This window comes from Drosophila serrata, unplaced genomic scaffold (genome assembly GCF_035046125.1).
Source record: "Drosophila serrata isolate PLE 108 unplaced genomic scaffold, ASM3504612v1 contig_378, whole genome shotgun sequence".
Taxonomy (NCBI): Eukaryota; Metazoa; Arthropoda; class Insecta; order Diptera; family Drosophilidae; genus Drosophila; species Drosophila serrata.
In genome coordinates, this window is record NW_028257276.1 from 645444 (window position 1) to 673398 (window position 27955).

Below are 27955 nucleotides of genomic sequence, written 5' to 3' on the forward strand. Positions count from 1 at the left end.
TTTGCCTCGGCTGGCAGGACGAATTCGCCGTTTGGCTTCGTCCCGAATTCGCCGCATTACAGGACATTGAAAAGCGGCTGCTTCGCCGTCGAGGCGCCAGAACAATTCGTGCCGCGCGCGCGTTCGGTTCGTTTTTTTCCCAGCTTCCGTTGTCTCTCTCTCTCTCTCTCTCTCTCTCTCAATCTATCTCTCTTTGTCACTTTGTCAGCCATCTCTCTCTCTCTCTCGCTCTGGTCCTAGCTGTGTGTGTGTGTGTGCGACTGTGTGTGTGTGTGTACGAGTGTGTTTGTGTGTGAGAGTCCTTGTGGTAGTGAAAGTAAACAAGTCGCCGCGGCGCCGGCAAAATGTTTTATGCCTTGTTATTGTTGCTTGGACCCCGTAAAAATACAGGAAATACTATATATATATATTTATGTGTATAAATATAAAAAATAAATAAAAACCATGGAGCAAAAAGAGAGTGAGAGAGAGAGGGAGAGGAAGTGAAAGGGGGAGGAAGCGCCAGGACCTCCTTCGCGAGATCCGTGACGATGCGTTAATGAACAAACCCAACGCCATGTTATTTATTTTTTTATAGTGTGCGACAAAAAAAAAAAGGGAAAGAAATATTCGAAAAAAAAAACAGCCAAAGAACACAGAAAGCGAAGCGTAAAAAACATACACAAAACAAAATATCCTTTAGGTGAATTCGAGAGGCAGATCGAAAAAATGCTGCATCCCCGTTGCCTGCTCTCGTTCCTGGGACTCTGCCTGGTGATCAGTCTGGCCTTGAACTGCGATGCTAGAGCGGTGAGTATATATATCCATGGATTATCCTTTTAAATTTCCCTTATACGTATAATTAACACCATTATTTAGGAGTTCATTAAATACATACAAGACTGGCTTTAACACATCTTGCCTTGCTTATTATAATACAATTTAATGAATATATATTCAAGTTTCCTGTTTCCCTTTTATGATTTCTCAGACCTACAGAATTCATAGAATTGTCAAAAAATAATTAAATAAATTCACTATTAAAGCTAACGAATTACGACCTAACAGCATTAGTATTTATTAAACTTTCATCAATTCCTAAAAGCCCTTAAAGTGGTTTCGTTAAAAAGAGTTCTTTTATTAGTAAAAAAAAGGAAAAAAATAACAATTTGTATAAAGAAATTCTAGTAAAAATATTTATATAATTTTCAAAGAGTCTCTCACAACCAAAATTAAGAAATAATCTTTAGATAATACATCGACATGGCTTTTAAAAAATATTTTTACTATATTTACCCTACATTTACTCATCGGAATGCGAGGCTCGAGGCTGGGGAACTCCTGTCTAAAGTTACTTTGCAGTTCGAAAACAATTATTTTGCACACACACAAGAGTTCCCCCCTTAGCCATGCCCATGGCCATACTTGATTTGTATTACATTATTCGCTAAAGTGATACCTTGCCTCGGAATGAGATGGAATAAATTCATAAAATAAATTGCAGAATAATTATGTGAAATCGATGGCTACTTTTAATGTCCCCCGTTTGAGGCATAGATCTACCGAAAACTGCCGAAATTCATGGGGCGAAACCTTCGCCATTTACCACTCCAATTGAGGTCAGATCAGACATTTGCAGACTAAATTGCGGTTTGTTGGAAATCGAAAATCATTCAACAAGACGGACTCTCTGGCAATCGGAAGCGGGGATTCCCCTTCTCCTAAGGGGAGAGTGTATTTTCCCAAGGATAGGAGGAGTCGCAGGCGGGGGAGGCGGAGGAGGATGTGGCTTGGCCCAAATTTATATGCGCAAAAGTTGCGACTCGTTTCTGCTCTGAGAGTAAATCAAAAATGTGAAACTCTTTGGTTGGCCAACAAAAACTTTCCTTTTATTTCTCTGTCGCCGCCGTCGCTTTAGCTTCACTTTTTGTTGGTTTTGGCAACGTTTCTTGTTTTGGTCTTGTGCTCCGTTTATCCTTTCGACCCCATCACAGTCCTCTCAGTTCATTTTCATTTTTCTCGCTTTTCCCCCTCCCCAATTCCACTTGGAGAATAATGTTTCCATTGGAATTGGAATTGGAAATTTATTTATAAATTATGGTAATAAAGAAATAAGTTGTTGTTATTTAAAATAGTTTGTGTGGCTTCATTAAATAAATACAAAATCGAAAGGGGGAAATGGCCAATCCCTCAACGAGGAAGCTTATTAAGGGTATTCGATTATAAGTAAAATTTCCATTGTCTAATTGTCTAGGAACAACACCTTAGCTTAGCAAACAAATAGAAAATGTATAAGAGTTCAAAAACTAATATAGTTTAATTTAGAAGACAATCAAATAATTAAAGATTCCCCACAGAGCCTCAACTATTTTCTTGAGTGCAGCTTCCTTGCTCTTTATTATTTTGTTTGTATTATTTTTTTCTTGTTTGGCGGATGGGTCTTTATGGCCCTGTCCTGTTTGGACTGTTTCGGCAATGTCCACCCGCCCGTAAGCGCTGCGAAATGAATAATTTCAGGGAATTTACTACACAATTTTATTCATATAAATCACAAATTAAATAAGTTTTTACGAGCTTGTTCAGCGGTTGCAGCCCACTACAGAACTTGTTTGTGTTCCCGTTCCCGACGTTTGTTTGTTTGTTTGTTTGTTCGGTTGTTTGTTGTCCGGATAGGAGTCCTGGTTTGGGTCCTGGGTCCTGGTCCTGGTCCTGGTCCTGGTCCTGGTCTGGGTCTGAGTCCAAGTCCGGGTTGCCAGCAAAGACGAATGAATGAATGGACGGCGCTCTAGGTTCGCGGTACCCGTGGTATGTATCAGCCCCTCCCTGGTAAGCCCTTTTTTATGGCTCTGTAATTTTTTGTTGGCCCTTTTTATTTATGCTTATTATCGTGATTGCTATGGCCCCGTGGTAGGGAAAAACACAGCAGTGGCAGTGGCTCTATATGTACCTACAAACAACGCCTTTGCTACTTTCTTTCGCTGGAGAAAGGAAAGTTACACCGGTTTCAGCAGCATGAAGTAGTGATCCGATTGGGCTTTGAGTTAGTGGCCTAAGGCTAAGCCTACTTTAGCAACGGATTTATATAGAAAGACGTTCCGTTTAGTCTTCGGGCTTAGCAACAAGTTGTATTTGTGTTGCTTTATTCAAGGGAAAAGCTACCAAAGAGGTGTCCGAATTATGACTGCTTAGTTTCAGCTTAGGAAATCTCCAGAAAATAAGCTCTAAATTGGGTTACCATTTCATTTGGCTTTCCTTCAGCAGTATTATAATATTTATTCCTACAATATCAGCTGAAAACTATGCAATAATTATTAATGCCTTCTGAAATCCTTGGACAGTCGGTGCTAGGCAACACCAACTGAAAAAGGGTATTCATGGCAGCTTTTTGCAGGTAAAAGAAAAATACAAAAAGAGTGAACGTAAAACAGGTGGAAAGTGCGGGAGAGGCAGTGAAAGGACGACTATGGATTCATTACAGCCAAAGGACTAATGACGCCGGCAGCGGCGGCGGAACACGATCTGGGATTATCCTTGCTCGTTCAAAGCAGCATTTTAAATGAGAAGTCCGCCGCCGCCGCCATCAGATTAATCCCTTCTTTATTTGCTCTCCCCGGGATCGGGGATGAAATAGTAATTACTGCAAAACGGGGTCACCGCAGGCAGCCAGGTGATATGACCGGCGAAACAGCCAATTTGTTTTGAGCATATTCAATGCAGCGAGACTATTTGCAATCGTGAAAGCATTTAAATAAATATTATTTTTGTTTGCCTTTAAGAAGGTCTTTACCATTTTCCTTAAATTCCCATCTTTTAGGGTAAAAATATTAAAATTGGCATGGGCATTGGGCATTTTTCAATTAAATGTGTTTTACTTTAAATACAGGGTAATATATTATATTTATATATTTTAGATTTTTCAGTTTTGTATACTGGGAAACAAGATTTTTTTATAATGATTCAATTGCTTGTACAAGCTTGAACTTGCTAGAAGTTATATTTCTATCTAAATTAAAAAATATTACGCATACGCACAGGTGTAACCCTTTTCAGGGAATTATAATTCTGGTCAGAAGCTTTAAATGCAGTAAAGGAGTCATTTCCGACCCTATATTCCATATATATTCTTGATCAGCATAAACAGGCGAATCTTTCTAGCCAAAAAGGAGAGAACAAAATTTTTGAAAATTATTTTCCACAATTTTGTAGACGTTTTTTTCATTGTCAACATATTGAAAAATCGACAAAATTTGAAATAGTTTAAAAGTGTAATTTGCGTACGCAGATTTATTAACCTATTAAAAACTAGAACAGAACAGTTTTCCGAATTGAAATTAATGAATTTTTGGCATAGTTATGATATTTGAAAACTTTGATATTCCCCAAAAACTATCATATTCAGATATCGATTAAATATATCAAAAATACACATAGTTTAGGCTTTCTTGGGGGCCAAAAAGGAAATGATCGCCAAAAGTTCTATATATTTAGATTCTCCAAATAAAATGTACATAAATTAAGAATAAAATTTGGGAAAATCAATTCAACAAAACATAATTATGTAATTATTGTTAATGTATTGATTATATTCTAAAATGTATTTGTTACGTGTTTAAAATCAGTTAAATCTGTAGTCGCAAATCTATATATCAATATAATTGTTTTATTCTCCCTTTCTAGAGTAAACATTAAATAGTCGTAAAACTATTTGCAATCTGAAAGCAATATCCATTTTGGCAGCTCACTTACATAGGCCTGCCTGGCTTTGCGTTATATCCGGGAGATTCTCTCAATCATTTATCACTTCTTCACGAGTAACAGGCACGAATTGCTCCAGCTTTGCTTTTCTCTTGCTTTTTTCCCCCGGATTTCGGGACCGCAGCAGCAAGCACGTTTTTCCGGGCGGAAGGAAAAGCCGTGAGCAGGGAGCAGGGAGCATCCTTAATTTACATACGAAGGCTTGAGGAAAAGGCTCCATGCAGATGCATTAATAATGTAACATTAGCCAGGACGATGGCAAGCGGAAGATAAACAATGCGGAACGCCTTAAACGTTAGCCGGGGATGACAAGAGATGAGCCCAGGCGATGAATGAATTGAGTCCTTTGAACACTGGGAAAAATCCCCATCAAGCATAGGCTAAGCAATGAGTAAATTGAAATAAGAACTCATTCTCCCTTGGCAAACATAATTGTATAGATTACTTGTGGATATGTTTTTGCAGTCCAATATTTCTCTCAGTGCCGTCTTAGCCATTTGACAACATTCTAGGCCTTAGCCAGGGCCAATTCCCTGCCTTTTCTCCTCTTATTCATGGCATTCACGTGCGACTGACACGAGATTCACGAGACGTGAAAGCAATTTACGATGTGGCCGCCGCAACAATGAGCAATTAATCATGCCACGGCCACAGTCGCAGTCGCAGTCGCATTCGGAGACGGAGACGGAGACGGAGTTTCCCGGAGCGGACTTTGCTCCAGTTTCACTTTCACCCCGCTGGCCCAGGGCAGGGCCACCCACTCAAGGACGCGAGAGGCAACTGGCGAAGGCCGCCAGCAGACACAGCAGAGAGCAAGGAGAAAGAGTACAGAAAAAAGGCAATGGGAAGGAGAAAGGGAAAGGCATGGGAGAAATAAAAAGCCACGGCCTTGAGCTGCACTTACCCGGCACTCATCACTCTCCCAACCCACTGGGCCATGCTTTTCCCCATTTCCATATCCATTTCCCCAACTATTTGGCACATCAAATCATAATTTATGGACGGCAATCAAAATGAGCCTGCTCCTTTTTCCACTCCCTCCCCTGTTTCCCTTCCAGCTTTTCCTCCCTTGTTTTTTTTTCATTTTCCCTTTTTTGTGGATTTTTGACGCTTTGGTTTTTTGGTGCGAAAAAGTTGCGCAGTCGCCCACATAATTATCGGTTTGATTTATGGCAGCATTTTCGCAGCCAATTACTTCGCTGCCGCAGAAAAGAAAAGGAAAAAATAGGGGGAAAAAGGGCAGCAGGCCACGGCAAAAAATGCGAAAAAATGCGGCATCGAAAGCGGAACCGGAAACGGATATCGCAACGGAATTTCGGCCAGCGCCACCGTGCGAAAATTAAAACGAACCCCTGCCATGTCCTGGCACCTTTAGCTCTTTGAAAGGGAAATAAAAGAAGAGTTTACTCCATGGGTCGATGAAGTTCATCAGAGAAATAGGCCGAAAGTCACAATTTTTCCCAGTTGCAGTACTAAAAGAAAACAGAATTTACCTCAAAAAACCTATTTAAGTCTAGTAGCTTAATCTTAAATTTGAAATCACCCGCCTGTGTGTATTTTGCCACGGAGCAGGGACAGGTAACAGGGGCTGGAAACCGGAACCGGGAACAAGAACAACGTGAAATTGATGTACAAAGCCCGCTTGACAATCATGCAACGCATTAACAAAGTTGGTATCCGGTGGACAAACAGAATGACAGATGGACAGTTGGATAAGCAGATGGACCGTCAAATGGTTGGCCCAAACCCACGGTTCTATGCTACATATAAATGGTTTACTTGTCTGCGTGTTTCCCAGGACAAGGACAATGCACACAAAGGCAACTGGCAATCAGGTCATCAAAAAGAATTAAGAACAAGGAGGGAGGCTTCAAAAAGCCGAAGTGTGAATACCCTTGAAGTTAGGATTTAGGATATAGGGTTCGAATTTTGAATCTTTCATAACTATGCCAAAAATGCATTAATTTCGATTCGGAAAGCTGTTCTGTTCTAAGTTTTAATAGGTTAATAAATCTGCATACCTTAATTACACTTTTAAACCATTCCACATTTTGTGGATTTTTCAATATGTTAACAATAAAAAAACGTCTCAAAAATTGTGGAAAATAATTTTCAAAAATTTGTTTCTCTGTTTTATACCCAGAAAGATTCGCCTGTTAATGCTGATCAAGAATATATATGGAAAATAGGGTCGCAAATGACTCCTTCACTTATTTTTAAGCTTCTGACTGAAATAACAATACCATTTTTTAACCAATATTTCGATATTTTTATAAGTTAATTTATTCTACAAATCAAGGTTTAAAAAACTCATAACTATGTCAAAAATGCATTAATTTCGATTCGGAAAGCTGTTCTGTTCTAGTTTTGAATAGGTTAATAAGTCTGCATACCTTAATTACACTTTTAAGCCATTCCAAATTTTGTCGATTTTTCAATGTGTTAACAATGAAAAACGTCTCAAAAATTGTGGAAAATAATTTTCAAAAATTTGTTTCTCTGTTTTATACCCAGAAAGATTCGCCTGTTAATGCTGATCAAGAATATATATGGAAAATAGGGTCGCAAATGACTCCTTCACTTATTTTTAAGCTTCTGACTGAAATAACAATACCATTTTTTAACCAATATTTCGATATTTTTATAAGTTAATTTATTCTACAAATCAAGGTTTAAAAAACTCATAACTATGTCAAAAATGCATTAATTTCGATTCGGAAAGCTGTTCTGTTCTAGTTTTGAATAGGTTAATAAGTCTGCATACCTTAATTACACTTTTAAGCCATTCCAAATTTTGTCGATTTTTCAATGTGTTAACAATGAAAAACGTCTCAAAAATTGGGGAAAATAATTTTCAAAAATTTGTTTCTCTGTTTTATACCCAGAAAGATTCCCCTCGTAATGCTGATCAAGAATATATATGGAATATAGGGTCGCAAATGACTCCTTCACTTATTTTTAAGCTTCTGACTGAAATAACAATGCCATTTTTTAACCAAAATTTCGATATTTTTATAAGTTAATTTATTCTATAAATCAAGGTTTAAAAAACTCATAACTATGTCAAAAATGCATTAATTTCGATTCGGAAAGCTGTTCTATTCTAGTTTTTAATAGGTTAATAAATCTGCATTCTTTTTTTACACCTATAAACTATTCAAATTTTTGTCGATTTTTCAATATATTAACAATGAAAAAACGTCTAAAAAATTATGAAAAATAATTTTCAAAAATGTTGTTCCCTACTTTAGGCCTAGAAAGATTCGCCTGTTGATGCTGATCAAGAATATATATGGAATATAGGGTCGCAAATGACTCGTTCACTTCGTGTTAAGCTTCAAACTGAAATTAAGTTTCAGTTTGGTACAAATTGCTGTACAACTAAATTTAAATTAAGTAATAGGAATCGTGGCAGTAGGAAGTTAATTGGAAAATAAATGCATAGTTAGATCAGTTGATTCAAGATCCCTCCTATAGCATCTTCATATAAACATAATATAATTGTTATGGTTATGACTTACCCCAGTAGATGACAATTATCGCAGTTAGCTTCTTCCTGGTTATCCAGATATTATTGTAGTCCAAGAGCAATCACTATCACTTTTACCATCGATGTAAACACTGCGGAGGCCACGGACTGAATGAGGTGAGTGCGAGGGCTGTGCGGCTATTTATAGTCTCTGGAGCAAAGAGAATAACAGAGAGAGTGAGAGCGAGAGTGCGAGAGAGAAAGGGGTTTCTCTAGAGAAAGGCATAGATAGAGAGAAGGAGAGAGGCACACACAGAGAGAGATAGTCATACATTCAACAATCATTTATATTTGAGCTATATGATATAGTCGTTCGATCTGACACATATTTACTTATTATTTATTTATCTATTGAGAGACTTGGTATGATCGTCTCAGCTACTGATGTTGCAAACTTCTGACTTAAATCTCAATACTCTGTCATGGTATAACTTGATATGCAAAAAGTTTGTAAGGAAATGCAGGCAGCTGAAAATGTTTGGGTTTATGTGGAAAATTCTTGCTAACCTGCACTAGCTCTGAATTTCAATATTCACTGAATAAACATGACCACGATGACGTGTTAATTTTGGCTAATTTATTAAATTAGCCTGCACTCCGTGGCGACAAACACAAGTGTGGAATGTGTGGAGTTGGTCGGAGGAAAGGAACTTTCCCCCAATTGCGTTTTCTTCGCCCCGACTTGACTCGGCTATTGAAAAGTTGAAAAGTGTTTGCATTCAGCTTCATCAGCTGATTGCCTCCAAAGACCAACTTTGTGCCGGAATGCTAAATGGTTAAGAGCACGGCCAAATAGTTGAGATACTCACTATATATATATACGAATATATAAGTATATTTATATAGATAGGAAGCCTTTCCGTGTGTTGACACATCGTTTAGGCCATGGCTTTAATTGGGGTTAAGAGCAAATCGAATATTTATTATTATTGCATATTTTTGCGCCTCAACATATGCATTTATCGAAACCTTTTCCGGGTCACTAGCTTATGGAAAATGCATTTATCTGGTCACTGATTGGCAAGCCGACTGATTAACCCGATTAGATGGCACTGTCACACGACCTTCGGGCACCAGAATGCACTCTGTAATGTGCTCTGCAATGTGGTCAGTTGTGCAAGCCAGCAATTCAGCAATTTGGCAATCTGGCAATCTGGGAATTTGGCAATCTAGCAATGTTGACAAACGTAATTAAGAAATTGTTAGGCCAGCCAAAAGAGCGGGGTTTGGACTGATGGCTACGCAAATGTTTGCCTCCTGCAATGGATATATGTATGTATATCCAAAGGACACACCCCAGGGGGGAGTGGAGCTCTCCATGTGTGTTTGCACAGGACACAGGTTAATGTGGACAAACAATACACATATTTGAACTCTGGCATTCGAAGAGATAAGCTCTGACGAATAATATAAATTAAATAGCTGCAAAATTGTGAGAGTACGTAATTAAAATTATGTTTTTCTACGGTTATATGATGACTTTTCAAATTAGAATTACGAATACAATTTAAACATACACTTTTTATGTGAATAATTGATTGCTTCCTTTGAAATTGATTTTGTCATATCATTCGTCTCAAATTATTATTATTATTTCTTGAGAGAGAGCAAAGGTCAAAGCCCCCCCGCTGCCAAAAATAAAATGAGACAGTTAGTAAAGCTTTTCCGCAATCTGGTCTTATATTTATATGTTCGTTGCCCTCGTTTTGTGGCTGTGGAAATTCCTGTAGCTTAGTTACACCGACACCCAATGCCTTTCAGCCATTTCTCCCCCTTGGAGAGAGCCCGGGGATTCCCCCTTTTCGTTGCGAGAGAGATGGAAGAATGGGATGCCCTTCGCTAGCGCTCATTTCTCAGGCGGCGAATGTTATTGAGTTGAAAATGTGCAAGTAATGAAGCAATTGGCACGTGGACCTTCACCCGGCACCCCAGCGTCTCCTTTACAGTCATCTATGGATCGCCCTGTCTTCTGGATCCCCTCAGCCTCAGCCTCTGCCTTCTCGCCTTCATCGCTTCATCCATTTGAACGTTGCGCGCCATTGTCTTTTGTTCTGCAGTCGCGTGGTAATCAACTCGATTGCCACCACGCCCACTGGATGGGTCCTGGCCGCCCCCTGTCCTCACTGCCCTTTGCTCTGACCCCAACTTTCTTTGTATACCTCATAGTTGTTACACTGCAAAAGTCGATAAATGGAACAATATTTGCCATATTCAGTTTGTTATGTTGTATATCTAGAGATAGATAAATACTGTATGGTCACTACAATTTCCTAAAGCAAGCCATAGATGTATAGAAGAATTGTGTTGCCCAATTTGCCATAGCTCACAGAAAAAGCACTCAAACACCGATTAAAGTGTTCAAGTTATCGATAAACTGAATAATGTGAATAGAATAAAATATTAAAGGAATATTGATAATCTTAAATGCAGTTCTTCTTAACTCCGAAAGTTGCGAAAAAAGAAATCCAACAAAATCAACTTGATTCTTCGTTCTGTGTTCGAGGCTTCGTTGTCCTTCGCTGGATGTTGGATGTTGGATGCTGGATGCGGGTGCGCGATTGCAGTCACCGCTGGGATCCTTCATCCTTGCTGATGGCTGTACAAAAGCGACCTGGGGGGGGGGGGGGAGGAGAAGGAGGTGGACTGCCCCCTCCTCTCCGTACGCCACTGAGTGCCCTGCGCTCCTTTTGTTTGGGCCACTGCACGCCTCGTTATGCACAAACAAAGCGTTTTCGCTTCCATTTAGCAGCAAATTAGAAGCTGGCGCTTTGAGGTCCTGCCACGTCGGCAAAAGGAAAAAATTCAACAACAAAATACAACAAACAGAGAGACAGAGAAGAAAAAACGCCACAGGACTACGCAGCAGAGGCAGGTGGCTTTATGTGACACGCTTACTGTGGGGAAAAAAGCGGGGCTAAAACTGCAAAAAAGATTACATTACGAATTAATTAACAGTGAATAAAAGTGCTCGTTTTAATCACTAAAACGCAGGCAAAGGAGGAAAAACTACAGCAAAAAAAATGGGAACAGGACATACACAGGGGTGTATATATACATATATATACTATGTGGGGCATCCGCATCCTGAATAGCAGCTGGTGATGATAAAAGAGAGGCGTCTGAGTTTAAGGACATTCTAGGCAGGACTCTTGGCTACAACTTGGGTCTATCTAAGCATATATGTAAATTGTAAAATATATACTTTTAGAATTTTCATTCTGTTCTTATATTTTAATACATTAATCACAAGGTCAACAGATACCTTCTTCAGTTTAACATTTGGTTTCTTCCTTTCAAATACCTAAATTGTGTTTAATCAGAGGCTTATCTAAGATTTAGTTAAATATTACTACAATTTCCTATTTAAAATATTAGGTTTATCCCATTTAAGTAACCGCCAAGCCGGGTTTTAGTCCCCAAATCGGAGTTGGCAATTTTTGGCTTTATACCCAATGCTTTGCCTTCGTATAATCGCTATTGACAAGGACGATAATGAGAACGATAATGATGATGAGTCGAGGATGCTGTGCTGTTTCTCAGCTGGGACCAAGGATGAGGCTGAGGCTGATGCTGCTGATGATGCTGGAACATTATCGTTCACTTGGGCATCATTGATAACAAATGTTGGACCATTAATCGGGGCATTTTGCCGTTGTTGTCGAGTTGCCTGATTAAGCCAAACACACACACTCACACACACCATGGGTCTAATGTGTGTTAAACTTTTTTATGCCTTCAGGCCTTGCTTAATAATTGAACAATAAAGAACGAGAACGGCATTAAGTAATTTGTGTCGGTTAAGTCATAAAACTCACACACTCGCATCCTGCCACACACACACTCCACACACACACACACACTCCACCCACATAAATTGTTAATTCAGTGCTCAAGTTAAATGAGTCGTTGGCATGAAAATTTCAAGTTTATTGTAGCCGAAAAGGAGGCAAAAGTATCCCGAACTCACAGGACTCTCCTTCAATAAATTTCGGCTTGCGTGCCTGACTTGGGGCGCCTGGCTGCTTCGCAAATAAACCAGGATATAGTCAAGGATGGCACTGGGAATGGGGAGGCCCCTCCATTGATTCATGTTAATTAAATGTGACAAAAGTTGGGGCAAAAAGTTTTCCCTCCCTCCGTAGCCTCCCCTCCCCGGACTTTTTCGCTTTTGTCCTTTGCTGCACAAATTTTCATTTCGGCCATGTTGCGGTCCTTGGCTCCTTGCAACTCTGCACCACCGCTTTATCCTTTATCTCCTATCCTGCATAATATGTGACAATTTCGTTTGCGATCATCATCATCTGCTGGCCGAAAAGTTTGTGCGCCTTTTAATTAGAAATCGAAGCGAATCCGCAAGCTGCCCAAGTTTTATCTAGGCCATGATATTGGCTACACTGCGAGAATAAGTCCAGCAAAATACTGGAGGAAATCAAAAGGGGAACATAGAATATCCTAATCCATCTTTGAGGATTTTTTGCCTGCTTTTTTCTCACTGTGTTGGGCGTGGTTGTGTGTGGTTGCATCCCCTCTGGTGATGGGCCAAAGTTTATGCAAGGACTTCCTGCCATCGCTTTTCCAGGTACTTTTCTTCTTTTTTTTTTGGCTTATGCCAACTTAAATCTCTCGCAATCAACTTTCCAACGGAAAGTTTATGCTATCGATGGACCCGAAGTCGCCCAAGGCACTAACTTGGCCAGGAGCTAATCGAAGTGCCAATTGTGAATCCTTGGAGTAAAGTGCAATATCACCCAAGAGCTAAGTTGGAATTTCAGTTTAAGCTTACATTCCATTAACAAATAATTAATTAGAGAGTATATCCTGAGATACATATAAAAAAAGGACGAATTTCCCATAAATCAATCAATTTCCAACAAAAGCAATTTATTTACTTTCGCATTAATTCTACCATCGCCCAACGCTGATGTTTGATATTTACAGTAGATTCCAAGGACTCCCTAGAACTCCTCTCTCTCTCGTCAGTGCATTTTATAAATTGCCAAGAGAGGAGTAGAAAAAGAAAAGGCTGGGATCGGATCCGTTTGCCCAATGACAATATGCTGTTGCTGGTCTGGAAGATGCTAAAAAATGCAAGGATAATGCTGCGAAAAGCTACTTGGACAGGCAACTTTCCTGGGAAACTCCTTGGCTGTCGGGGATTTCATTCTCGCTAATCTATTTGCATAGCAGGAGGCACAGGAGGAGAAGGAGGAGGAGCTAGGGAAGCAGGATGAGGGGCAGGAGCAGCCCATCATCTCTCAGAAAACACGGACAGCACCTCGTCCGTCTTGTGCGTTAAGCGTTGTCCTTCGCCCGCTGTCCGTTGTCCGTTGTCCGCTGTCCGTTGTCCGCGGCGCTGTTTCAATTTCAATTAGAAACTTTAACTGCTGCAGCCGCGGCTGGGCTTCCCCTCTGAGGATTTCCTTCAGTTTAGTTTAGTTCACTGCAGTTAAGTTTCAATGCACTGAGAGAATTTTTTAGAATAGAAGAAAAATGTATATACCCATGTACATTTTTACTCTGTTATTTATATTCCCAAATAAATGGGAAACCAATTTTATTTCAATTTAATTTCCTTTTCTCTGCCTTTTTTTATACTTGACAAAATAATTGTTTGGGAATTAGCTTAAGCTGAAATGGGGTTTTCCCTCTTGATTTACTGCATTTCTTTTTTCTTTGCGGCACCTTTCAACGAATTTTCCTGGCATTTCCCTTCATTTCCTTGGCTCCTCTTTAGTATACTTTTATTTTTGCGAGCGTTAAGAAATTTAATTTCTTTTCAGCTGCCATTCGGAACGTCTTGCAGCGAGCTTTCCTTTTGGGTTTGGGGGGGAAAATCTCTCTTAAGCTGATTGTGAAAATACAAGAGCTGGAAAATTCTCACACACACACAGAGCGGAGAGGTCTTGGTGCATCACCATACGCGGGTGTGGGAGTGTGTGCGGGGGTGCCAGAGTTGACTTAAGTGCGCATAATTCACATTGGCTCGAAAGTAGAGCAAGGATTAGGCGATGTACAACAAATTACGATGCTATCCTTGCTGGGGACACACACGTACACACACACACCCGGAACACAGTCACACACACACATAACCCCATTAACCCCCATTAACCTCCATTAACCCCTTTTGTCTTGGTTGTTACTTGCCTCAGCTTCAGGCTTTTAATACGCTCTCTTTTTGGTTGCTTAGAACTTCAAATGTCATAATTCAATTATAGGGAATATTCATATATTTATTTACCATAAATATTTTAGGGTAGAATAAAAATTTGTTTAATAAAAAGTACAAATATAATCCCTCAAAAGAGAGATTTATATATTTCCCAAGTTTTCTATTTGTTTCTTTTAGTTTTTCTTACCTTTCGGGGTCTCTAACCTTTGATATATTTCTGAGTTTTTTGTTCATTTTTCATATCCTGGCAGCACCTTATCGAGATGTCCTCATTTGGTGCATCTTCTCCCTTGATTGACTGGCCAGATTGCAATTTCTCGCCATATCTCATCCCCGTAAGCCTCGTATCATCTCCGAAATGACGCAGTGAATGAATGGCAGACTGAGGGATTGACTCACTGACTGACTGACTGGCTGACTGACTGACTGATGGATTGACAAACTGACTGGCAGTGCAGGTTGTCTTCAATTTTAATAAATTTCCCGTGCATGTAAGCAAGTGCGACAGTTGACAGCTGCAATGGCGGCAGCTTCAGCTTCAGCTTCAGTTTTTCCACCAGTTTTCCCTTGCACAAACTAGTGTTTTTCCTCTTTTCCCCACCTCCCACCTTCAAGTGTGTCCTTGCTCATTGTTGTTCTTGGCTTTGTTGGCAAGATGTGGAGCAGGAAGGCTTTGTTGCCGCTGTTTTTGGCACAGTCTGTTACAATTACATGTCCCACTGTCTGCCCCCTCGTGGGATGAGGTTGTTGGGGGGGAGGGTTTAGAGGGGGCTTCGGGGGAGGGGGCTGCAAGGAGTGCCTGCCCCCGCCAAGGACATTGCAGTGGCAATGTGACATCGCGATATATATATTTTATACAACGGCGACGGGTCACGCTCTCGTTTCATTTATTTCTGTGCATATTTCTCATGCACACAGCGTCAGCGTTATTTATACCAGAGTGAGCACCCCCTACCCCGCCCCACCTAAACCACCTGTCAAGGTGGTGCAAGTACAGGTAGCAGGTTGCAGGTTGCAGGTTGCAGGTTGCTGGGGGAGGTCCTGCACAATTGCCACTTGACGTAGCATCAAGGATGCTCGAGCCATCGACAAATTGAGCAGCTAACGCAGGAGCTACTCCAGCACGAGCTGCAGCTATACAATGTCCTTGCCAGCCATTTTCATTTCCCAAACGCACTTGGAGAAATCTATGGGAAAATGAATATTTCAGCAACATTCTAAACTTGAATTGAGCCATTGAAATGCTTAAATTCCGTTTTAAAGTTCTTCAATCTTCCCTCGTAGTGTCTCCCACCTTTTTCTCGCTGTGCAGCATCTGCTCTTAGTCCTCAGCTCACCTGCTACCCCAACCCCCTTTTCCATCTTCATTTTTTATTGCCAATCGAGTAGCTTCGGAATACTCGGGACACCTTTCTCCCCTCGCCTGTCATCGCTCATACGCACAGTGGGCAGAAATTATTGCCTGAAGAATACATAATGCCAGCAGGTCGGTCGCTTCGTCGCTTCATTAGCATAATGGCCAACCTTATGGAGTGTAAATCATCAGAAACATAAGCTTCCAGGAGGAATCTCACAGCTCCCTCCACTCAGGTGGCCCCCTAAAAAGCGTGGGAGAAATGGAATTCAAAAATCACATTGCTAATTCATAAATAAGCCGCTTGACTTTGCACCAATGTCGGGCCATATGCCGCCAGGTAGACAGACACAAAGACAGCCAGACAGGTGGGGAATAATAAATAAAAGTGAACTCAAAATACGCATACACATGTGATGCCAAAGAACTCAAAAGGATTGCTAATGCCACATTAGAGGCAAGCCGTGGGATGTTGGCTTTTTAAACGGCGTCGGAGGTAGGCACCTCCGACATTAGCATACATCTGCATACGAGTGAGCGGGGTGCTATGCAAATGGATATGGGTGTAGGTGTACAGCCATGTACATACATATATGTCTGTATTCATAAAGGAGAACAAGATACTTATGATTCACGCATGAATCGTGCGACGAGCGAAGATTGCGGGTGGCTGCCACCTGATTGTGTTGACACCCCGGGCACGGCGGAGGCCCAAAGGACTCAAGGGACCTTCCCCTCGAAAGTCTCCTTTTATTATAATCGCTCGAGTACCTGGGTAAAAAGCCAATAAAGGAGGGGAAAATGAAAATATTTCCCTTTCAACTGAAGCTGACTATCAAAAAGGGCGCTGGCATCAGCTCGCATTATGCATTCACAATTTGTTTTCTCTCTTTTCGGTGAGGCAGCTGAAAAGTATGCAAATAACACACAGTTTTAACTGATAGCTAGAGCCTGCTCCTATTTTCATACCTTAAACTGTAATGTATCAAGGACCTCTTAAATATTAGAAAGTGCTTTAGAAACAAGAAGGTTGTGGAAATCCCCTAAAAATGTTTATAAAGTATTTTATATACCAAATTCTGTGTAGTTGGGTGTGATTTAACTTGTTATGCCTTGGTTTTAAATAGATTTTAAAAGCTTGCGAAATTCTAGAATATTTAAAAGCACTTCCGCATAAAAGATAATTAATTTCTTTAATACATTAACCGATTCTTCTGTCTTAAAAGTCTACAAAAGAACACATTCTCCTAACTCTCTGAAGTTTGTGTTTTGTAAGTACTTTTGTAAGCATTTTTCAATGATTAAAAGGTGCAAAACTGGCGAATTTTTCAAAAACCAAAACTGCAAAACACACAGTTTTCGTTCATAAAAAATGCAAATAGAAAAATTATGCAAGCACAAACAAACAAACAAAGAAAAAAGTCTTGGGCAGCGCTTTGTGATTTCACTTATTCTTTTTTGTTTAATTTTTGCCCACTCCTCCCCTGTCCCTCCCCCCAGCTCCTGCGGGATGTCTTCATCTCAATTACAAACAAAAAGAGGAGCAGGAAAAAGCAGTAGACAAACAACATCAGCGAAGAGGCTGAAGTTGGCACAGCAACTTGCTTGCCGAGTGCCAAAAAAAGAGCACAAGAAATGCCAAAATAAGGCAGCAAACAAGAAAGGAAGCTAAGCTGCGGCACACCGACGAATGTATACCCTTTGCAGTTTGTAATTGAACCTATTGACTTTCCTTCAATCAAAACAGAAACTATAAAAACTAAATATACATTTACTGTTTCACATTTTCCTCTATATTTTAAAACAGATATATGATCAAGATGAGAATAAAAATTAATATAGTTGCTAAGTTTGCAATTAAGAGACTAGTTTACTTGGCTAGATCGACTTGTCTGTTGACTCTTTTATTGCTATCTAAACTTCTCTTAAAAATTATAATACCCTGAAAGGGTATGACAAAAATATGAAATAAGAAAATAGGAAATAGGAAAGTAGTTCGAAACAAGACTAACAAGAAGAGTAAAAGAAACAGGGGCAGCGAAATAAAATGGGAAAAGTCAACAAATGGCTGCCACCGAACAGCTGCTGCTGCAATATGGCTGCTGCCACAGAAATAGTTGCTGCTGCAACATCAAATATGTTCTCTGCTGCTCCCAGAGCTGAGGTTTTTCCTCACTTATTTATTTATTTCCCCCTCAAGGCTTTACTTTTTATATTGACACACTAAAGCTGTGCTAGGTGTCAGGACTTTGGCAATAATTTTTGGTAATAAATGATCAGATTCTCCTTCGTAGCGTAGCGTGGGAGTTACTTTGACTTTAATCGTAGCTCAACTTGAACTATAGTTATATGAGGCAGCTAAAAACAATCAATATATGAGTAAAAAAAAGGGAACTACTGATGCATATTAACCATAAATAAACCCTTTAAATAAATCCTTACTCCCCCTCAAAAGATCACATATTGTCGAGATTTAATAAGAGTGTTATTTAGCTTACTTGAGCCCTTCGATTCCCTTTCCTTCTGGGGTAAAATGAGGGCAAAAGGGAGCAATGCTAATGACACTGCCATTGCAATAACTTAAGATGATTATGTTTCGCTTATTGCAACTGCAATTGCAATTGCTGCTGCTGCTGCCATTGTTGCTCTTGGCTCTTATTAGTTTTGCAGCAGCCGCTGCAGCACTCAGCATTTGATGTTTATAGTTTTGCTTAAATTTTGATGACTCGAAAGGGTATTAGAGCTCCTCGTCCTCGTTTCGTACGTAATGAGACACATTTTGTTGTTGTTCATCCATTATCTCGCATCGGAATACGTTCCGTTCGTATTGCGTTTATTTTTATTTCCTTTGTGTGTTGTTAATAATTGACTAATTACGGATGCTGCAACAATTTCGAATGCATAATTAATAACTCCCTGGTTCAGACTGGATACACACACTGGCATTGTGTTAATGCGTTAGTTGCCACTTCGATTGCGTTGAATAATTTGTTGCCAATTAGTGACCTCGAAACGAGGAGCCATCAAGATATTAACTCCCATAAAATCGAGCATAAAGCATAAAGCTCCGTGTATGTGTATAAATATATTCATGATTGCATAATAGCTGCGATTGATGTGCAAATGGAATTACCACTTTGTTAGGCCGTTAAAAGCGAAATAAAACGATGAATGGTGGATATAAAAACAAAGTTAATCGACTGATAACTGACTTATCCAGCACTAAGTGTTCCGTGAGTACATAAAATCGAGTGCACTCTAAGAAAATTAAGTGTTAAAATAGGAAAATATTTGATATAGCTTAAAGATGTATTATTATAAAATATATTGTCACTTTGCAGATCAAATATTGTAGAGATTAAGACATATAATACATTGAAATATTCATAGATTGCAGATTAAATATATAATATTTATATTTCATATCATATTATATTTTTAAAAATTTCCCTAAATGTAGGATAATTTATATATGTATATATACTCTAGCCTTTTCCGACAAAGGCATTTCCAAAGCGTTTTTTTTTATGTGCCTCATTTCTTTGTTGATGGAATTTCCTGAAGTTGTTGTTGCTTCGCTGGAGGTACTTTCATCTGTGTATCCGCCCCTGCCCCGCCCCCCCTTGGCAATGGCAAAGAAGTTGCTTTCTGAATTTTTCAATTAAATGTTAATTAAGTTAATGAAATGCTTTCAAAGAAAGCGAGAGAAAGAGAGAGGGAGAGAGAGAGAAAGGGAGAGAGAGGCCCACCCGCATGCATGGCGGGAAAAGCCGAAATTTCCAAATTTATGACCAGCATTCCTTTAGACTTTCCCTCTCTCTTTCTCTCTATCTCCCCTCTCTTTCTCTCTCCCACTCTCTCTCTCTCACTCTTTATATCTTAATTTCTCTGTATTTTTTATTTTTTGGCGAACGGCTATGAGCCACAAGAATTTTTGCATCAAAAAGTTGGCATGCATTTGCCAAGGAAATTCGACATGAGCAAGTTTTTTGGGTTCTTGGCAAAAATAAATTTAATTTAATTAGTTAACAAAAAAAACGAAAGCGAAAGAAAAACAGGAACATTCCTTAATTAAAGAAGTTACTAGGCATCCCAATTAGGTGAATTTTTAAGCAACAAAATACCCGGAATCCCGCTACGATTTTCAGCTACAAAACCTGAAATTTGATATCTAAATTTGTATATATTTCTTCCAAGGATTTGTATTTTTTTCAAGTTATATATTTAATATTTATTTGCTGCGCGCACACAACTGTGCTTTTGTATGCCATAATACCTGACATTTTTGTACATAATAACCCAGGAGATGCGCCATTTAAATTTCCGTTTGACACGGCGAACATTTCTGGAAAAGCCACCAAGCCGCCTTAATTTCCTCATCCCACTGGCAGCACTTTGTCATCGGCTTTTCGCCGCCTCGTCTTTATGCCAAGAGACGCAACTTGCACAACACACAAGAAGCACAGTACACCATAGTACCCAGAGTGTGTGTGGAGTGTGTATATTTTTGTGCCCCAGACTGCGGGTGTTTATGTATTGTGCCGCCTGCCCTGCTCCCTGCTCCCTGCTCCTAATTAGTTAATGTAGAAAAGCAAGGCCTGTCACTCGACCGGGGATCTGGAGGAGCAACTGGAGCGGGGAAACTGGAGCTGGGAGCTGGAGCTGGGAGCTGAGTGCCCAAGCCGGTTCCCTTGGCGTTGGAGTCTCGGTCTCAGCACGCGGCTTGCTATAAAGAACATTTTGGGAATCTCTCTGAGGGGAGTTGGGTTGGAGGACGGAACTGGAACTGGGACATGGGACATGGCTTTGTGGCAGCTGTTCCCTCACCCCAGCTTCTCCGCTTTAATGAAATATATGGGGACAGGCTTCAAAGCAGATTTTACATCGCGTTGCGCGTCGTCCTTTATTTTTCTTTTTGGCTTCATGCCTAAGCAAATGTGCGCGTGTGTTTCTTGTATGTATTTTTAATGTCGTAGAGCACACACACACACACACACACACACATCACCTTTCCCCTTCCACCCCTTCTTCCATCTGCAGCAAAGCATTAAAAATGTAAACGCTTTACGGGCCACGAGGCGTATGCTTAATGCATAACGTATACGCACCGTGCGCCGTGTTGCGCATACAAATAAAGCAAAAATGAACTCAATTTCCACCATTTTCTGCTTACAGGTGAACGTGAGCAACACCTGGACAATGCCGCAGGAGGGCTTGAACGTCTTCTATCGCTTCTTCCGCGATCGCATCTCCTGGTTCGAAGCGGACGCCGTGTGCCAGTTCCATCACGCCAATCTGGTGACGGGTAAGATATCGTCTATAGGAATACTCAACTAGAACTATTGCTCAATAAATGCATGTACAGTGTACAGTTTAGTTTCCTGTTGGAGAATCCTTTCATAACCCCAAATCGACATGAATTTAAGTGCATTTAATTTTCCGGTTAAGATCTCGTTTGTTTTCACCCCATTTCGCCTGTCGCTGTGCCAGCAAAATGTAAAATGCAAATAAGCCTAGGCCACAGGAGGAAGTGAAAAAAGGGACACAGCCACCCCAAAAGGGGGGAAAACTGAACTGAACTGAAGTCGATCCGGTTGGGCAAGTTGCCCCAGGGGAGGAGGGGTCACAGGGTCGTCCTAGTCGTAGTCCTGCACATTATTACAAATGTCCGGCAGCTGTTGGCACAAAAGGACGCAGCAACCGAACGACTGTCACCTAGTAACGAATGCATCTAGATTCTGCCGGGGATGTGCTGGGGGAGGAGCACTGAAACTGAAACAGGACGAACAGGAGCTGCCATTGTGGTCGGCAAATGAATGAAATGACAGCAAAGTGACGCAGCCACAGTCGAGTCGAGTCTTTTATGTGGCCGGGAGACCCCGAAAGAGCTTTTGCCAGAGAATCAACCTCGCTCCCCCTCTGGCCTGCATTTCATACCAAAGCCCAACCCCAACCCAAACTCATTCTCATTTACCGCAGTGCTTTTCCCCCTCATTTTCATTTCCATTCTCCGCCAACCTCATAATACAATAAATCCTCCTGACAAATGCTGTCGCTGCAGTGCTGGGAGGGGTAATGGGGACCTGAATCTGGACCTGGAAGTAGACCAGGTTGAGATTGGGGTCAGATAAAGATGGCCAGCAGCTAGTCCTAGGTGCATCTAAATCACAATCAGCCGTTGCCCCTCTCGCTCAAATGACCCAAAACAACCAGAAAAGTTGCCAATGCCTATATATATTTGCTTTCAGCAAAAGTTGTCCATGGTGGCCATCCGCATCGATTCGGCGATAAAAGTCACCGAGTTCAAATTTATTCATATGAAGAGAATTGGTTCTCTTCTCTTTACTGAGAGATTTGCCTATAAAGTAAACTATTCTTAGCTTAAAATCTATTTAAGCCAAGGTTACTAGCTAATAATATACTTTTCTGGATTTCATAAAGTTTTCAAGAGCTTTATCCTGCAGGATAAAACGATAATCTTAATTATCCTTCGAATTATAAACTATTTGTATTAGTTAAGAAATGTTTCCTTGTCGCGTTAAAGACCATTTCATGGACAGGTCAGGGGTCACTGAGCCTAGACCACATTTTTTTCTCCACATATGCAAATTGGACTCTGTATGTTGTTGTATAAAAAAGGGAGGAAAATGCGGTGGCTAGGGAGAAAGAGGGGGAAAGTGTCAAAAAACTGAGGGGTTAAGCACAAACAAAGGCTAAATAACAATCGCAAACAGGAATGAAAACAGAAACTGACACGAGACCAGCAAAAATGAGAAACAAAAATAATTTTCCAACAGCGTTTTGTTAACAATTTGTGTTGTCACTGGAGAATGGCATCGAGCTGATGGCTTCCACATCTAAAAAAAAACACATCCTGTCCCAAAAACACACACAACAACAACAGAAAAGCAATAGAAACAAAAACCTAAATAAAAAAGGGACAAATATAAAAGCAACAATGGACGAGGAGGCGAATTTAATAGAAATACTCTGTGTAGAACAAATAAAAAGCATTTGTCGTCTCGTTTTCATTTGAACTATTCTCCCTATCTCTTTCTCTTTTTCTCTCCATCTCTCTCTCTCTTCTCATCCTTTTTTTGGGGAAAATGTGTGTCCTTACAGTCGACAACAGTTTTCAATTCGATGCAACGCGCGACCTGCTAAGGGAATTGGATGTGAACGACATCGTTTGGATTGGTCTCATGCGACCGCAGAACTCGGATCGTTTTATGTGGTCGTAAGTACAACAATAGCAACAAAATAAAAAACAAAAACAAAAAAAAAAAAAACAAAGAAGTAATATCAACATCATCACCAAAAAACACCAAAAACCAAACACCAATATCATACACTGAGATAATTGAATATGAAAATAAAATATGTATCAATTATATTAAGTTTATGAACAGAGAAACAAAAAAGCGTATAATTGAATACTTGCTAACCTGAAACATTATTAACACATTTTCTAACTTATTTATTGATTATATTTGATTGATTTTTATAAGAAAATAAGGTCAAAGTGTTTGCAGAAAAGGTTTGAGGAAGTAGAGTTTATTTTCCCCTTATTTGAATTTCTTTTTTTCTCGAGTGTAGACATATAGATACAAATAGAGCCGAAAGGGATTGTGTGACAATTGTCCTGTTGGGGCCGACATGTGTATAGCAGTCCTTCATTTAGGAATGGATCTGTGACCAGAGTCCAGAGTTTAGGTTTTGCGAAAATGTTCAACTTAACGAGGAAAATAAATAAATGAAAGCTACAAGAGAGGAATACATCATGACAAAAGAAAGAAAGACAATTAAATTTAGGAAAACACGTTGAACTATAATTAAATTAGTGAATATAAATATTAGGTAAAAGAAAAGGAGGAACAAAATCAAACCAAATATTTTCATCAAGTCTTTGTTTCTTTTTTTTTTGTAAAATGAATTATTATAATGAAGTTATATATCCCTTTTCTTTGGGGGGATCTTAGCAACTCCCGTCCCTTGGTGGCGGACACTGGCTACTGGGCAGAATCGTTGCCCCTGATGGATGCTCCGCTCTGTGCCGTAATCGATCCAATCCGTGATTACCGCTGGCATGCCCTGCGATGCGGTGGCCCCGAGACTGCCTCCTTTCTATGTGAGATGCCAGGTAAGTCCCAGAGTCTGCCCAGGGAGATGTTCCATCTCTCAGCTATTGTTCACCCCCCAAAATAGTGCCCAGCTGGGCGGATGCATGCATCCTGAAGGACATGCCCAACCTGACCATGCAATATATGGCGGACACGGCCAGCATTGAGCTCATTCGCAACTGTCAGGAGGAGGGATTGCTAAGGCACACCTGCAAGGGCAAGGAGGTGAGTTTCCCGAGCTCTTTCATTGATTATACGTACATAAAGTTAACCCAAATAGATTAAGAGGTTCTTGAATAATAATTATATTATTATTTCCGATCGTTCTGTCGTACTAATTTTCCTTGCAGGACCGTGAGCGTGCCATTGGCCAGCTGATCTGTCCCAAGGAGCGCCTGGAGGCCCAGCGCATTACGGACATCACCAACTCGCACTTCAAGTCGCTGCAGATCATCAAAAACATTCGCACGGACAACAATGAGAACAATGACATCGATTTGCTACCCAACTACGGATCCCGCATGGCCATCAACATTCAGGTGGCGCCGCCAGTTCAGCGCGTCTCCTCTGTCCCTGGTCTGGGGGAACTCATGCAATCGGATGCCCCCGGCATGGTGTCCATGTCGGGTCTCTATAGGATACCGGATCAGGTGCCCAAGCCGGTGAAGAAGGCGGCCAAGAAGGTGATTGTTCCCGATTTCGCCAAGAAACTGCAGAGTCACCAGCAACATCAGCAGCAACAGCAGCAGCAGCAAAAGTCCAGAAAGACAGCCGCTCACCAGCAGCAGGAGCAACATGAGCAGGAGCAGAAGGCCAAGGAGAAGGAGCAGGAGAAGGTGGTCAAAGAACACAAGGAGGAGATGATGATGGGCGACCAGCCGGCACTTAGCGAGGAGCAACTGCCCCCGGGCATGGCTTTTGGAATGGGTTTGCCTCTCAACGAGGATGAGGATAGCAACAGTGATGCCTCAAATGAAATATTTGAACACTTGCCGCACAAAAAGAAGATTTTGCCGCAGGATCTGCGCACCATGTCGCCGATTTTGGAGGCCAAAACAACAGCAACAGCAGCAACAACAACAACAAAAGTTTCAACAACTGAAGCACCAACAACACCTAATGATACTCCTGTAATTACCACACCGAAAGCTGTAGACACCACCAGCTCTCAGCCGGCGGTAACAAGGGGCGTGGTAACAGAAACAGTCACAACACCAACAAAAGAGCCAATTACAACAACAGCCAAGGCAGCGAAGAGAGAGTCACAGCCTGAGCCCGAACCATCAACTACAACAACAGCAACGACCACAAGCACAGAGAAGCCTAAGCAAGCAACAGCGGCCGCAACAACGACACTGAAGCCACAACAATCAACGTCAACAGAAAAACCACAACAATCAACAACAACAGAAAAATCTCAGCAATCAACAACAACAGTAAAATCCCAACCAACAACAACAACAGAAAAATCCGAACAATCAACAACTACAGAGAAATCTCAGCAATCAACCACAACAGAAAAATCTCAACAGTCATCAACCACAGAAAAATCCCAACCATCAACAACAACAGAAAAATCCCAGCCATCAACAACAACAGAAAAATTCACAAAATCACCAACAACAGAAGCCCAACCAACAACAACAACAGAAAAATCCCAACAAACAACAACAACAGAAAAATCCCTAACCTCAACAACAACAGAAAAATCCCTACCCTCAACAACAACAGAAAAGTCCCAACCACCAACAACAACAGAAAAGTCCCAACCATCGACAACAACAGAACAACAACATGCAACGCACGTCAACGAATCCGCGGACAACACACGCTTCATACCACCAATGTTGTTGGTGAAGTCGCACTATGTGCCGCCGTCAAAGCATGCCAGCGAACATGCAACAATTACCACAACTCCGGCGCCAGCAACAGCCGCAGCTAATGAAATCAAATCGAATGCCACACCAGGAGTAGCAGCAGAAGCAGCCGCAGCAGCAGCAACAGTCACATCAACAACTGCAAATCCCGAAAAGCAGCCCAAGAAGAAGGAGGACGAGGGAGACTCCAAGGTAGAGACTGCTTCCGAGGAAGGCGAGCCACCGGAACAGGAGGAGGCAGCCACCACGCGGCACAACTTCCTGGAGGAAACTGAGGCGCCATTCAAGCCGAATCGACGACGCTCACTAACCAAGCCGGAAACAGTTAGCTACTTCAAGAAGATCCTGGGCTAGACACCACCCACACCACACACACCACCCGCACATCCCCCAAGTACGAGAAGCAGCAGGAGCAGTAGCAATCCGCACTATTAACCCATAACAACAGCCACACTGAGAAAAATAAAATAAAATAGTAGCAAGTAAGTTCAACACACAGAGAGAGAGCTCCTCCCGAACTTTGCACGTAATTGGTTGAGAATCAGAGAGATGGCTCGAACCCAAACCAAAACCCAAATGGCGCAACGCGTTCCAGGCCATTTCCCATTTCCCATTTCCCACGTCCCGTGTCCCGTGTCCCCATCCCAAAACCCACATCCTCATCCACACATTCCGGCCAAAGTTTTGTTGGGAAGAGAAAACTGAACTGAACTGAACTCCATGCCACGTCCCGCTTCCACTGAACTTGTGTTGTCTCCGGCAGAAATGCCGGAAATCCAAGCTGTTAGTCAACGCCAGGCGGAAACGCAAAGAAAACTCGACTCAACTAGACTCGACTCCACTTGCCAGAGTACCGAATATGTCAATTTTTCACCAACAAAAAAAAAGAAAGGAAAATGAAAATGAAAATAAAACCAAAAACAAACATACGCACACGAGATAGAAAGACACAGATGATACACTTGCAGGTAACACAAGGTGGCAGGTGGGCACTGAGAAAATAAATGGGAAAGTCCTCAAGATGGCAAAAAATAATATTAACCAAGTGTCAGTCAGATGAGATTTTAACTAAATGAGATTGAAACATGTCCAAGATTAAATTAATTTAAAATTGACACTATTTAATTTATTCAGAAACAAACAAGAGTTAAAACCCTTTGGGAATTCAACCACAGATAAAGAGTATTTATAATTTTTTACTTACTGAGAAAATCACACAAGTCCCAGATGTTTGTCGCTCAGTGTGGAGTCATTGGGAGTCTGTCAAAGAGCAGGTGAAGAAGGCGACTAACACGAATGGGGGAAAAGCAAAGGCGGGAGACGAAAGGACAAAGACAAAGGACGAGGGAGTGTGTGCATAGCAAAGGCCAAATCTAAAGTACGATAAATACTAAAAGAAAAGTGTTTACAAAACGTATACATAAGGCGTCTGTTTTGGATTTTCGCTTATTCGGCCTACGAGTCACAAGGAAATCATAGAAGGAAAAGTGCGAGTCACAAGGAAAATTGCAAGCTGGAGCGATTACTCGAACTCAGCTTTCCACTTGCCGCATTTTCCGTTTGCTTTCAAATCCACAAAGGTCTTCAAAATTGTGTTGTTTATTTCCCAATTCCTGAAACCCTTAAAATAACAATTTTTAAATTTAATAAACAAAACTGTGAGCTAGTTTTTTTCCCCCCTAAATTATTAGATTAGATAAGTTTTCATTAAAAGCTACCTTTTCCCGTGCATTAAAAGGTTTCACTTAACCCCTCAACTTGTTTCTAAAAACTCAACACTTTTCAGCTTATTGTTCGAGTAAATGAAAATCCATGAAACAGAAAACCGCCAAGCAAAATGACATATTAATCTATAAAATATGAACATACAAAAACATAGATGTGTTTGTTTTTTTTTTAATGTGTGTGCAAAATAGTCAAATACAATTTGTGCAAGTGAGGAAGGAATTAAGTAAAAGATGAAAAGAGCTAAAAATTTCAAGAAAATTACACCGAATGATTGCGGAAAATTGGCGGAGCGGAGAAAGGAGTAAGGGAAATAAAATGAAATGAAATATGCGTTTGAAAGAGTAGCGGGAGGCACACTTAAGATTAAGCTAAAATTTAACGAAACGAAAGGAAAATAAAACCGAAATCGAGAAAAGCAAGAGACCGGCAAGGGAAAGGCCC

General features: G+C 40.8%; 1 protein-coding gene across 1 annotated transcript; it reads left to right on the forward strand.

Moving 5' to 3' along the window:
- The first annotated feature begins 95 nt into the window (after positions 1-95).
- LOC110182843 (uncharacterized) lies at positions 96-27920 on the forward strand. Its single transcript, XM_086839885.1, has 6 exons — positions 96-789; positions 20965-21094; positions 22912-23026; positions 23769-23929; positions 23995-24134; positions 24260-27920. Exons 1-6 carry the CDS (start codon positions 709-711, stop codon positions 26138-26140), a joined length of 2508 nt encoding a protein of 835 aa, XP_086696011.1. The 5' UTR covers positions 96-708; the 3' UTR covers positions 26141-27920.
- The last annotated feature ends 35 nt before the right edge of the window (positions 27921-27955 follow it).

Coding starts and splice junctions, on each gene's coding strand:
- LOC110182843 (XM_086839885.1), top strand. CDS start 709: ATGCTGCATCCCCGTTGCCTGCTCTCGTTCCTGGGACTCTGCCTGGTG. Junction 23,027..23,768: donor TCGGATCGTTTTATGTGGTC/GTAAGTACAACA, acceptor GGGGGATCTTAG/CAACTCCCGTCCCTTGGTGG. Junction 24,135..24,259: donor ACACCTGCAAGGGCAAGGAG/GTGAGTTTCCCG, acceptor TTTTCCTTGCAG/GACCGTGAGCGTGCCATTGG.